At 41.6% G+C, this 14,627-nt stretch overlaps 1 protein-coding gene across 1 annotated transcript in view; it reads left to right on the top strand.

Annotated features, from left to right (window-relative positions):
• Positions 1 to 14,627, top strand: part of stim2b (stromal interaction molecule 2b) — a 128,956-nt gene that overhangs the window by 21,434 nt on the left and 92,895 nt on the right. The window contains exon 3 of the mRNA XM_060825090.1: positions 2,638 to 2,768. Coding sequence (XP_060681073.1) covers positions 2,638 to 2,768 — 131 coding nt within the window. The remainder of the gene's footprint in view (positions 1 to 2,637; positions 2,769 to 14,627) is intronic.

Raw genomic sequence — 14,627 nt, 5'->3', positions numbered from 1 at the left:
GGAGATCACTTCATGGGAGTGATGCTGTTCCTCAATTCGCCCCAGCATCTGGAGGATGAGTGGAAAATTTGAGGTGACCACTGACAGTTGACTCTAATCAGCTTTTTAAAAATGAGCCCAAGGTGGACTGGTTAGGAGTGTCAGTTTGGGTGGTGGCATGGAATTCTGAGCTAGCCCACCATTCTGCTTGTCCAAATTAAGACTAAACATTTCAGGCACTCGGTGATTGACTTTGAATTCCCTGGCTGGACTGCCTTTCTGCCTAAACAGGGGTTATCCAACCTGTTTCACCAGCTGAAGTAATTGGAAATGCACAGTTCTCCTTTTCCATGTTTGACCTGATGCAGTGAGACTCCATTGGGTTCTGAGTCAACGTTGAGATCTCCCATGGCTACCGCCTCCAAGTTGATACCACTGTATTGTTATCACTGCTAGGACTGTGTAGTCAGACAGTCAGAACATATCTAGAGCTAGTGGAGGAGGAGTCTGTGTGATTGGCTGAAGGTATGATTCTGAGGGTGTGATTGTGTCAGACTGTTACTTGACTCATCTGGAGTATTGTCCTAATTTTGCACGTTTTTGCACTGAGGGTTTGACTGTTTTGAAGTTTCCTTACTGAAATTGCAGTGGATGCAGAACCTTTTAAATCTGTTTAAGGCAGAGTCAGCTCATAGCTGACAGGGTCTTCGGCCAGGTCCAACCTATCTGCCGTACTTCAGCCTTCACTCCCTCTCTCCCACAACAGCGATAGGATACTCCTTGATCTCAACCACAATCCCACCAGCATTCACCTTCAGAGAATCATTAGCTGCCATTTCTGTCACATCCAGCGGGGTGCCACCACTAGACACAAGTTCCTCTCCCTTCCCTTGACAGGCTTCTGTAGGGACCACTCCCTGCTGGATACCCTGGTCCACTCATCTTTCACACCTAACATCTTTCACTCTTAGTTCACGGCACATCCCGCTGTAAGCACTTGCCTGTTTGCCTCCTCCCTCTTCCATATCCAAGAGTCAAATGCCTTCCAGGTGAAGCAGAACTTTACCCGCGGTTCACTGAATCTAGCCTACTGCATTTGCTGCTTACAATGTATTCTCCTCTACATTGGGGACCGCTTCACAGAATACCTACATTCTGTCTGCAGAAAGGACCCTGAGCTTCCAGTTGCCTGCCAGTTGAATGCACCACCCTGTTCCCTGGCCAACATCTCTGTCTCAGGCTTGCTGCAGTACTATAGCAAAGCTCAGTGCAAGCTGGAACAGCACCTCATTTTCAACTTGGGAACTCTTACAGCCTTCTAAGCTCAATATCGGGTTCAATAATTTCAGAACTTGAGGCGCCTCCTCCCATGTCCTTACCAGAACTTCCACACACCAGGCCTTGTTTTCACATGGTCAGTTATTGCAGACAACCCATTGTTAGCTGCTAATAGTCCCCATTAGCAGTTATTTGTTCTCCTAAGCTGACTGTGGTCCACTCCTTTTGTTTTCTGTCTGCCCCTCTCTCTCCTTAGGCTGTATCTTCACTCTCATTTACTCTTATCCCCTCACGTCCCACCTTATCTCCTGCATAAAAACATTTTTCCTCACTACCATCAGTTTTAAGGATGGGTCTTTGAACCTGGAACGTTAACTCTGATTTCTCTCCATAAATGCTGCCAGACCTGCTGAGCTTTTTCCAGCAATTTCGTTTTTTTCTGATTTCCATCATCCACAGTTTTCTTTTGTCGATAGATTATTGATCACCAAAGGGATGAAAGAATATCTCAGGTATCCAGAATTGGGATTAAAATCTGACCAACCATGATCTTATTGAATGGTGGATGAGACTTGTAGGGCTAAGTGGCTGACTCTCTTGTTCCAACTTTATAGACTCTCAGATATTAGTGAGGGAGAATTTGTAGGTTCTAGCTTTTGACTTGCTCGAATCTGATACTTCGGCTCCTGCTGAGTGGTTTCTCAGGTTTTATTTTTAAGCTTTGTGTTATGGTATTGAATACAGCTGAGTGGCTTGCCAGTTGTTTCAGAGGGGAGGTGAGAATCCGCCACACTGTGGTTGATCAATGTGCACGTCAACATTTTCCATTGTGACAATGTCTGTTTATTACTATCATGGTGACTACCTCTGAAACCATATTGTGCTTGTATCATACCTTCCCACACCAATTGCAGCACTGAAGAGAAAGGTGTGATCACAATATGGCAAATTTTTTAATAAGCTGGTAATTATCAACGTGAACATGAATGTTTGTTTATAATTAAAATAGCAGAATAGAACAGATTACTTTAAAATGTGAACTGAATTGTGTCTATGGGCCCTTGTCTTGATTCCTCTCATCCCATTACATCGCCTCATTTAACAGAAGTCTCAATGTAGTCTTGACTCCTTATGGAAAATGGGTTATCAGATTACAGAACAACCTTGAGTATCCAAACGAGATGGGCGGGGAGTATTTTGTTAGGATAACTGAGAGTTCAGGTAACGGATATTTTGGATAATGGGTAGCATTTTTACGAGACCTTGTGATCTTGCTCGGATAATTAGAAATTCAGATAATTGATGTTCGAACAGTCGAGGTTTTACTGTGTATATACAACCTGCAGATCATATTCTTATGTCTAATCCTTACACTTGTAGATAACTGCACTACTTTGAACCCAGCGTGCCTGAATGAAGATGATCGACACTGTCTTGAGGCTATTCGAATGATACACAAGCAGATGGATGATGACAATGATGGAGACGTTGACGTGGAGGAGAGTCATGAGGTAAACCAAAATTATAAACTTGGAATAATCCAAAACCACTGTGGGTGAGTTTCATAACTTGTATTTAAAATGGCATTTGTATACATCTGGTCCTCAAAAAGAGTTATTCCTTGATGACTTTGAAGAAATGCTTTGTCTGGTCCTGAGTTATGCAATCTTGGGTTCCAGGCACTCTGTTGAGATGGCTGCAGAGGAACCTTGATTATCTGAAGAACACGGGTGGGAAGTATTTCGTTCAGTTAATTGAATTCTGGATAATCGAATGCTGGATAACATAGTTTAGCCAAGCATCGGGACCTTGTGTTCTTGCCGGATAATCCGATATTTGGCTAATCAAATGCTGAATAATTGAGGTTCCTCTGTAATTACAGCCAAGGATATGGTAAAACATTATAATTGGCCTCAGTGTTTGCAGGCAAGGGAGAAGAAAAATGCCTGAGCTGTTCTGTTGGCACTTGTGCAAGGGTTCAACTACTAACAGGTATTTAATTGATAGATTGGTATGGACGCTGTCTCAGGAATCGAGGGACTGATTTGTTTCATTTAATTGTTCAATAATCAGAAAGTACTGTAAACCAGTCCATGCAAATTAATAAGAGATTTTTGGTCAAACTTTTTCCAATAGTTGTGTTGCTTGTGAGTAATTCTTTTATTTATGATTTAGAAATTACATTGTAGCATGATAAACACAAAGAAGTCAATTAGTTAAATGATGAGCCTGCAAGTTTTACCTTAGAAACCCTTGTATCCTTTCTCTGCAGAACCTTTCTTGAGTCCGACATTAGAGTTTTACCAATCGTGTTTAATTGGCCTGTTCTGCTGTAACTGGTTGAGCTTTGAGTATAGGTCACCCGTAGTTTGTGACCAACTGGAGACTGCCATTTTTATACCTGATTAAAAGCATAAGCTTAGAAAAAAACAAATTTTTGCCGAAATAAATAAATGTACATATATTTAATATTCATTCGCCTGGTGTGTATTTCTCTTTAATGTTTGGAAATTTCAGGAGTAAGTGTTCAGACCATATTGCAGGAAAATTGTCCAGCAGGCAATATTTAACTTTGTACCAAAGGTCTTATTTGGGTTTTGGGACGTTTTCAATAGTGACTTACAATGCTAGTTGTTTTTAACTAGACTTGGAAATGCATTGACCATCTATATTGATGAGCAATTTAAATATGTTTTTAAACTAAAAACTCTTTGAGTGAAAATTAGTTAAGATCCATACTCCCTGTATGTTAGCAGCAAAATCTAAATTTCCAATATTTTTTAGTTTTTCAGTTTAAACCTGCATTGAATTGCACTTTATATTTACGCTCACATTTTTCATGTCACTTACCATCAATAGAATTTCACAGCCTCCGTGAAACAAAGCTTGATGCAATATATTCTTTCCAACTTTCTTCCATTCCTGTTTCTTCTAAAGGTGTAGCCCAGGTAATCCAATCAAGGTACTTTGGATCAGTGCTTCTGAAACTTTTTCCCACTAGGATTTTATTTTAAGGCTTGAAAATTGTTGTCCGCCCCATGTGAGAGCTGAGAGGTTGGGAGGAAGGGAGGGGTGTAGTGTTAATGTGGGCTGCAGTTGTTAGAACTCATTCAGAACTCTGTGGTGACAATCACTGTCTTGGTTCCTTGGCCCTGCTTTAGATGAATTGTGCACTAGAGCCTCCTGAATGGACACCTGATGTTGTGAATCTGTCCAGTAATCCACAATTTCCATAGTGGAGAAGTATCTGGTAGAAACCACACTACCTTTTGCACAGTTTGTTGTGTTATGAGATTTTAATGTCTACAGTATAGGCAACTACTTTGACAACTTCTGTGAAGGGTTATGTATGTAAGGCAAGTGTAAAGTTAGGTGCCAGGTGGGTGAGGGGCTTAGGCCATCAGTTGGGTAGTTGTGGGGGTGAGGAGTCGGGATTCAGCTTGGTCCCAGCATGCAACTCCAGTATGGACTTCTCTCTGGCCATTAGAATACCTGAGACTTTGGACGACTGCTGGAGTTTGGCTCCACAGATGTCAGCAGATCTCTGATTTCAATATTATCATAAAATACTGACAACTGTTCATCTTATATTTCAGCCACAGAGGAGTTTGCAACAGATTCCAGTGTTGTTCTTAGCTGAGTGTGTAAGAGATTCAGCTTCTGTGCATTGGCAGTGAATAGGAATTGGGCTTAGTGTTATTACTTTTCTTTCTTCTCTCTCTTTTGGGGCTGAGGTATCTCAATCCAGTTATAACAATCCAACTGTGTCCATGCTGCAATGTCATGATCCTGAATGAATCGTGAATCAACTCTTGAGACCACCACCTTTGTCTGTGTGGTCCACTTCCTTCAGTCTGTGCTGTGTGATTGGTGGGTCAGAGATGTACAAGAACGGTGTAGCATAATTTCACTTGTCAGGATTTCTGATCCTACTTTGACACCTCCTTCCAAAACCCCAGAGAGTACTGGGTACTTCTGTGGGCATTAATCCAAGATTCTATCCAATCTGTGGTACCGATTGCTTTGCTAGTTTGTGTTTTTGTTTTATTTCTGCCATTGTTTCACTACAAGCTTGTGAAGTCACATTTTGAACTTGCCTAGTCCATTACGTTCACAAGATGATGTTTTAATGTTGTGCTGAGCTCTTTGAAATATTGGCGTGATTACGAGTGTGGTAGTATCCTGAAAATTGCATTCTGCCTCGCAACTAATGCATGTGTAAAACTAATGATGTGCAAAACTAGTTAGAGACATGGAAGGCTAAGAGTTGGTGAATAACGTAATTGCTACACACTGCTTTCAAGGACCTCTGATTACAACTCAAAACATTGAGAACTTTCAGAATCTCTGAACTGTTAGAGCGCAGAAGGAGGTCATTTGGCCCATCATGCCTACACTGGCACATTAAATAAGCATCATTACTTTGAGCCAGTCTCCTGTTTTTTCTCCATACCTTGTACGTTACTTTTCACCATATTTTGCACAGATAATTTCAGTGCCCTCTTGAATGCTCAGTTGAGCATGCCTCCACCTCACTTCCATGCAGTACATTCCATACCCTAGCCACGTGCTGAGTGGATAAAGTCTTTCCTCACTTTGCTCTTCTTTTTCAGATCACTTTAAATTGATGCCGTCTTGTTCTTGTCCCATCTATGAGTGGGAATAATTTGTCCCTATCTAGTCTCTCCAGCCCATTCTTGATTTTGAAAGCCTCCATCAGATGTCCCCTTAGGTGTTTTTCTTTCTGAGGAGAAAAGTTAATGTATCTTTGTAAAATAAGTTCCTTGTCCCCGGAACCATCCTTTTAACTGCTTCTGTACCCTTTCCGATGTGCTCACATCCTTTTACTGATATGGTGCCCAGAACAGTACACGATGCTCCAGCTGATGTCTACCGTGTGTTCTATAGAAGTTGAACATCACCTCCTTGCTCTTTGTGTTTGCTACACTAATTGATAAAGCCAAGGACACTGTATTCTTTACTTACTGCTTGCTCTACCTAATCTGCCACTTTCAAAGCTCTGTACACAACGAATCAACGTAGCAAATTTGATTTTTACCTCAAAATACATACATTCAGTCTTTTTGGTTAATCTTTACCTTAAGCATCCATCATATTTCCAGTGTAGGAAAAGCTTCCACTGGTAGAGCCTCGTCTATGTAGCCTTTGTAACTTTCATTGGTTTTATGTTTGCTTAAATTTCCATTGTTTGAGTAACTGCAAGGATCTTAAACGCCACAAGTGTGATGATGCCAGTTCCTGTAGCAGTAAACACCACTTAAAAATGTTTTGTGGGATTTGTGCACTGTTTGTGCTGTAGGCATTGAATATTTGACTACCATGGAAATGACATAGACACATGTAAATCTGATGTGTAATGGTAATAAAGTGTCAATAAAATCTGTTGTAAAATGAGAACACTCATAACCAAAACTCATAGCTTAAAAGGCTTTACTATGGAGGAATTATAAAGTTGAGGCATTTTGGAATGTTTTATTACATTTAAAGGTACTCTATATATACACATGCATGCAAAGTTGTTGTTTACAGTGTGTCTTTCTATGGCATTTCTGCTGTAATTAATGCAGAGAAACCCTGCAGTGTTATGTTTCCAACTGTTGTTAGCCTAGCTATAGGGACTAAGGCATCGGTATTTGGTTAATAGAATCCCTACAGTGTGGAAGCAGCCTATTCAGCCAGTTGAATCTATATCAACTCTCCGAAGAGCATCTCTCTCTCAACGCACATGCACTCTCCCTGTAACCCTACGTTTTTCATGGCTAATCCACCTAGTGTACACATCCCTGGACACTATGGACAATTTAGCATGGCCAGTCCAGCTAACCTGTGGAAACCCATGCTGACACGAGGAGAGCGTGAAAACTCCACACACAGTCACCCAAGTTTGGAATTGAGTCCATTGCCCTGGTACTGTTAGGTAGCAATGCTAACTTCAGTCAGTTCTCATGCAATCTCGAGTTATAAGAAATTGTGCAGTAGCCATGCTATTTAAACTAATGGGACTGGAATCATGTTATAGCCAATTCATTTAAGGAAAGTTTGCATTCTACAAATAGCATTCTAAATTCTTCAAAAGAGATAAAGCCAATTTGCGTTGAAGAAACATGCATTATAGAAGTGTCGACCGCACTGAGCCAATGATATTAAGTGATGCCTCAAACAACTTGGTGCTGCAAAGGCTATGGGCTCTGAGAACATTCCAGGAACATCATTGATGACTTGAGCTCCAGAACTAACTTTACCCATAGCCAAGCTGTTCCACTACAGCTACAACACAGGCACCTATCTAACAATGTGGAGAATTGCACAGGTATGTCCTGGACACAAAACGAAGGATAAATCCAACCTGGCCAATTTCCGCCTTATTGGTTTACTCTCCATGAGTAAAGTATTAGAAGAGTCATTGAACCTGCTAAAGAGGATCATTTGCAACGCAACAACCTGGTCGCTCACTGACCTAATTTTGTTTTTGCCGGGACCTCTCAGATCCTGATCTCATTTTGACCTTCACCTAAAAATGGACAAAAGAGTTAACTCTAGAGGTAAGAGGAGAGTGACTGTCCTTGACATCAAGGCAGCATTTGACCAAGTTACAGCATCAGGAAGCTAAGCAAAACTTGCATTGTTGCATATTTTATACAATAAATCAGACAAGTCTGAGCTCTCACTTGGAACACTATTTTTAATGAAAATTTGTTTTTTTTTCAAAATCTGAAACATTGATATAGAATACCATTGACTGACTAGAAATATATTTGTCTCAAACCTTTTGGAAAGAACTCTCTGCAAAGCAAAGAAGGGAAAAAAAATTGCATTTTCAAAGAGCACAAGCTTGGACCAACTATCTTTGCCCCCTCTCTGTTTTTGGAAATCCTTCTTATCAAAGTGTGACTGTGAAAACCTACTGGAAGTCATCTTTACCACATGTGAAGATTACTAGCATGACTGGGAAATAGGGTGAGTGGTAAGTGACAGAAAGTAGGGATAATGGGCAGGTACTCAAATTGGAAAGATGTGACTAGTGGTATCCCACAAGCATCTGTGTGAAGTCCACAATTATTTACATTATTTGTTAACAGCATGGATAATAACATGGAAAGCCAGATCACTAAATTTGCTGATGAGACTAAGTTAGGCAGCACTGTAGGTAGTATAGCTGGTAGCATAAAATTACAAAGGGATATTAATAGACAAAGTGAATTGACAAAACTGTGGCAGATGGAGTTCAATGTAAGCAAGTGTTTGGATATCCACTTTAGACTGAAAAAGGTTAGATCATTCCAGATGATATGAAGTTAAATGCAGTAGAGTTACAAAAAGACTTGGTTGTTTAGGTACATAGATCATTTAAATGTTACAAACAAGTGTGGAAAATACTCAAAAGCTAATAAACCTTATACCTAGAGGATTACAGTATACAGAAGCAGAAGTTATGCGGCAGTTATAGAAAATTCTGGTTCGATCTGCACTTAGATTACTGTGAGCAAATATGGGCACTACTCCTTAGGAAGGATATATTGGCCTTGGAGGGAGTACAATGTAGATTTACAAGAATATTACCTGGACTTCGGGTTAAGTTATGATAAAAGATGATACAAATTAGGCCTTCGTGTAGAATTTAGGAAGTTAAGGAGTAATCTGATCGAAGTTTACAAGATATTAATAGGAAAAGACAGGGTAGGGTGAGAGGGAGAGACAGAGACAGACACCCTATATCCACTGATTGAGGATTCTAGAACTTATGGGCATAGTCTGATGAAAAGAGATGTTAGGAAGCACTTCTACATACAAAAGGTGATTAGATGTTTGGAATGTTTTTCCTCAAATGGCAGTGGATGCAGGATCAATGTTTGCTTTTAAATTTGAGAGAAACTTTTGTTAAGCAAAGGCATTAAGGGCCAAAGTCTGGTATATGGAGTTCGGCCTCAGATCCGACATGATGTAACTGAATGGAAGAATAAGATTGAGGGGGCTGAATAGCCTATACCTGTTCCTGAAGGGAATATTCAAATCTGTACCACAATCTCTAGAAAAATCACTTTAGCAAGCTAAAACTGACAGCAAGACCCATTGTCCCAAAAGCTTGTATGCAAATTGACTATGAATAATTTAACTGTTATTTAGCCAAAATATTTTTAAGAGATACTGCAGCGTTTTTATTCTCAGATTGGTGGTTCTGTGTATATATGTGTGGGTTTTTTTGGCAAGAAACGTAGTTCCGTATATTTACGTAGTTTAAACCATTGGTTTTTATATTTTCCTATTAGTGAGTTTTGTTTGTAGTAAATTATTGATTTAGATTAATTAAGGAACCTGGCTGATTTGCGTATAGCTCAGTTTCAGAAATAATCTAGTCATCGAGATGTACAGCATGGAAACAGAACCTTTACTCCAACCCGTCCATGCCAACCAGATATCCCAACCCAGTCTAGTCCCACCTTCCAGCACCCGGCCCATATCCCTCCAAATCCTTCCTATTCATATACCCATCCACATGCTTCTCAAATGTTGCAATTGTACCAGCCTCCACCACTTCCTCTGACAGCGCATTCCATACACGTACCACCCTCTGTGTGAAAAATTGCCCCTTAGGTCTCTTTTATATCTTTCCCCTCTCACTCTAAACCTATGCCCTCTGTTTCTGGACTTCCCAACCCCAGGGAAAAGACTTTGCCTATTTATCCTATCTATGTAATATCACTTTAAAAAAAAATCCAGACTTTGTTACAAGCACAGGAGTGTGACAAGAAAGGGAATCTGTTCACCCCTCCTAAGACCACTTTAGTATATTTACAGTAGATACATGTCTTAGTGTAGAAATACAAGTCTTCCTGCTACACTATCAGGATTCTGTGAATTTAGCACCAAATAGTGAATCTTCTAGCTGCTACTGCTGTTTACTGATTGCTTGGAGTAGCTGGTGTGGCTGCTGATTTGTTTTTCAGTCATTGGTTTTTGCAGCTGCTTTACTAGTTTGCAGCATAGTACTCCAGATCTGTTGTCCTCTTGTTCTGCAGCTATCATGTCTTGTAATGTTTCATTCTCCTATATCAAAGTTACTGTATTGAGTGTTAAGGTTGGTGCAAATTGTGAAGTTGTATTTGTTATCAGAGGCAATGTACAGCGATTTGCAGTGATGGTGGATATCGCAGCGTTTCAGGGTTAAATAACCTTGCAAAATCCATTGGTATTGTAAAGACCAGCTCATAGTGTGGAATTTTTCCCAGCCTTTGAGACCCTGATGAGAAACGTGGGAACCTCCAGTGAGAATCTTTTAAAAATCTGCTACTTGACATGGAGAGAAAACATCCAATATTCCTATTATGGTTTCTATGGCAAGTTCTGAATCTCATAAGTAAGCAGCAATCGCCTTATTTCCATGCATTTGCATCTCATCAAATCCCTCCTATTTATGTGCAGTTTATGATTCTCCCATGGACTGGGATTCCAGATGGTGCTGATTCATGATGTGAAAGGCAGAGCAGTTACCTGGTGGATGGAGTTCACCAGTGGCTTTTCCAGCAATTCCATCTTGAAAAGACTTTTCACCATCATGTTATTTGTACATTCCATGGGTGATTAGATTAGATTAGATTAGATTACTTACAGTGTGGAAACAGGCTCTTCGGCCCAACAAGTCCACACCGACCCGCCGAAGTGCAGCCCACCCATACCCCTACATTTACCCCTTATCTAACACTACGGGCAATTTAGCATGGCCAATTCATCTGACCCGCACATCTTTGGACTGTGAGAGGAAACCGGAGAACCCTGAGGAAACCCACGCAGACACGGGGAGAACGCGCAAACTCCACACAGTCAGTCGCCTGAGGCGGGAATTGAATCCGGGTCTCTGGCGCTGTGAGGCAGCAGTGCTAACCACTGTGCCACTGTGCCGCCCTCAGTCTCTGACCGTGACTGACACTATCCTTCATCTACAGAATTTGGCATTGGCAAAGCATCCACCTCACCGTGTCATCATGTGCAATCTCAGAACAGCTCATTTCAGCATTTCACTGTTTTTGTGGGGCTTACCGACACCTAATATTGCACTGCTCCTGCCAGGTCACTTTGTGTCCAGGAGCGCACACCCATCCCAGAATCTGTGCAGGACACATCTCTGAACTCTGTTTTTAAGTGTTCACTTGCCCACTCTTGAATGTTCATAACCTCTCAGACTCTGTGTCAGATATTTACAGCACGGAAACAGCCTCTTCAGCCCAACTTGCTCATTCCACCCAGTTTTCACTGTTAAACGCGTCCCATTTGGTGCATATCGCTCCATACCTATCCCATCCATGTATTTGTGTACATGTTTCTTAAATGACAAAATTATACTTTGTTCCACTACTACCTCGGGCAGCCCATTCCAAGCACGCCCCTGTGGGGAAAAAAATTGCCCCCTGGACTTTTTTGTATCTCTCCCCTGTCCCCTATGCCTTCTAGTTTTAGACTCCGCTACCATGGGGAAAGGACACATGCGTCGTCTTTTAGCACATTGCTGCTTCATTGAAGACGTATAGGCTCACAGCATCTCTGAATCACAGAAGAGACCCTTCGGCCAATCAAGTCTGTACCACCAAAACTGCGCTAAATCTACATTAGTCCCACACCTCAGCACTTGAGCCACAGCCTTGTATGTTATGACATTTTAAGTGCTCATCTGAGTACTTTTTAAAGATTGTGAGGTACGCATCTCGACCATTCTCCCAAACAGTGCATTTCCTCAAATTCACCCTAAACTTCATGTTTCTCACCTTTAAAATGTGCCACCTTGTTACTGACCTGCTTTGCTAGTTACAGCTGCTTTTCAAGGTTCCCAACATTGGGCAGTCAAAGGAGGAGGAATGTTATGATAGAGCATGGTGATATGTGAAAGTCTCCCTACACAAGTGTCAGCAGGAGTCATGGCAGACACATGGTATGTGCTTCAACTAAATAGCCATGACTGAAAATCAAAGAGGAGCAGTACTCAGGGAGTGATGGTGTTAAAGTACAGATTTGAGATGGCCCAGCGAATCCCTTGTGGACTCAACCTGTAAGCTTCTCTTGGTTCATCCAGGAGGTCATCTGTTTGGTAGTCTGGAATAAAAAACCTCTTACAGACAACTTAGTTAAATTTTAGTTATCCCCCTTTTATTTATCAATAGAATCACTGTTACAACATAAGACTGATACCTATAAGTTAAACTAACTAGGTTCTAATAACCCAGGAGAGTAGGATATCAGCGCTTCAAGACCCCTAGCAGACTACTCTGCTGTACTGTCACAAACAGGCTTCCTTTATACAAGAAGTTTACAAAAAACACTGCATGTTCTTAATTAAACAGATAACAGTGAAAGACAATAATTTGTAAGGAAAAGTAGTTAATTGACAGATCTGTGTGCAGTTGACTGATCACTCCTACAGGCCTAGAGCTATCCATCAGGTGGGAAAAACAAATCTAGCTGAGTTAGGTGGCTCTGACTTGAGATATGTTCCTGTTAAGAAGTACAAGTCTAAAATAAGTGGGAGATGTCATAAGGTAGGCAAAAGTGAGGACTGTAGACGCTGGAAATCAGAGTCTAGATTAGATTAGTGCTGGAAAAGCACAGCAGGTCAGGCAGCATCTGAGGAGCAGGAAAATCGATGTTTCGGGCAAAAGCCCTTCATCAGGATTGAAGGCAGGGAGCCTCCAGGGTGGAGAGATAGATGGGAGGTGGATGGGGCTGGGGAGAAGGTAGCAAAAGTACAATAGGTGGATGGGGGTTGGGATGAAGGTGATAGGAGGGTGGAGTGGTTAGATGGGAAGCAAGATTGGCTGATAGGACAGGTCATGAGGATGGTGCTGAGCTGGAAGGTTGGAACTGGGGTAAGGTGGGCTTTGCACAGCTCGCACGTCTGATACCATTATTTTACGAAATTGCAAGGAGGGCAAACTTTTGTCTTTCCCGCTCGCGCTCTCTCTCTTTCTCTCTCTCTCTCTTTCTCTCTCTCTCTCTTTCTCTCTCTCTCTCTGTCATATCCTTTTGAACTCTCAAGTCAGAGATTAGTTTTAAAATAGTGATGGAAAAGGATAGACTAGATCTAGAAGTTGAGGTTCTAAATTGAAGAAAGGCCAATGTTGATAGTATTAGGCAAGAACTTTCAAAAGCTGGTTGGGGCAGATGTAAAGGGATGGCTGGAAAATGGGAAGCCTTCAGAAATGAGACAACAAGAGTCCAGCGAAAGTATATTTCTGTTAGAGTGAAAGGAAAGGCTGGTAGGTATAGGGAATGCTGGATGACTAAAGAAATTGAGGGTTTGGTTAAGAAAAAGAAGGAAGCATGTGTAAAGTATAGACAGGATAGATCGAGTGAATCCTTAGAGTATAAAGGCAGTAGGAGTATACCTAAGAGAGAAATCAGGTGGGCAAAAAAAGGGACATGGAATAGCTTTGGCAAATAGAGTTAAGGACAATCCAAAGGGATTTTACAAATGCATTAAGGACAAAATGGTAACTAGGGAAGGAATAGGGACCCTCAAAGAACAGCAAGGCGGCCTTTGTGTGGTGCTGCAGGATTCAATTTGATTCCGTACAGTGTGGGAACAGGCCCTTCGGCCCAACTTGTCCACACCGACCCTCTGAAGAGTAACCCACTCAGACTCATCTCCATCTGATTAATGCACTTAACACTATGGGTAATTTACCATAGCCAATTCACCTGACCTGCACATCTTTGGACTGTAGGAGGAAACCGGAGCACCCGGAGGAAACCCACGCAGACACGGGGAGAATGTGCAAACTCTACACAGTTACCAGAGGTTGGAATTGAACCTGGGGCCATGGTGCTGCGAGGCAGCAATGCTAACCAACTGAGCCACCGTGCAGCCAAGATAGGGGAGATTCTAAACGAGTATTTTGCATCAGTATTTACAGTGGAGAAGGACATGGAAGATATGGAATGTAGGGAAATAGATAGTGACATCTTGAAAAATGTCCATATTACAAAGGAGGAAGTGCTGGATTCTTGAAACACTCAAAAGTGGATAGATCCTCAGGACCTGATCAGGTATTTCCTAGAATTCTGTGGGAAGCTAGGGAAATGATTGCTGGGCCTCTTACGGAGATATTTGTATCATTGATAGTCACATGTGAGGTGCCGGAAGACTGGAGGTTGGCTCACGTAGTGCCACTGTTTAAGAAAGGTGGTAAGGACAAGCCAGGGAACTATAGACCAGTGAGTCTGATGTCGGTGGTGGGCAAGGTGTTGGAGGGAATCCTGAGAGACAGGATGTACATGTATTTGGAAAGGCAAGGACTGATTAGGGATAGTCAACATGGTTTTGCGAGTGGGAAATCATGTCTCACAAACTTGATTGAGTTTTT

Source organism: Hemiscyllium ocellatum, chromosome 1 (assembly GCF_020745735.1).
Source record: "Hemiscyllium ocellatum isolate sHemOce1 chromosome 1, sHemOce1.pat.X.cur, whole genome shotgun sequence".
Taxonomy (NCBI): domain Eukaryota; kingdom Metazoa; phylum Chordata; class Chondrichthyes; order Orectolobiformes; family Hemiscylliidae; genus Hemiscyllium; species Hemiscyllium ocellatum.
The sequence above is the reverse complement of the archived record's forward strand: the minus strand, read 5'-3'. Positions and strand labels throughout refer to the sequence as shown.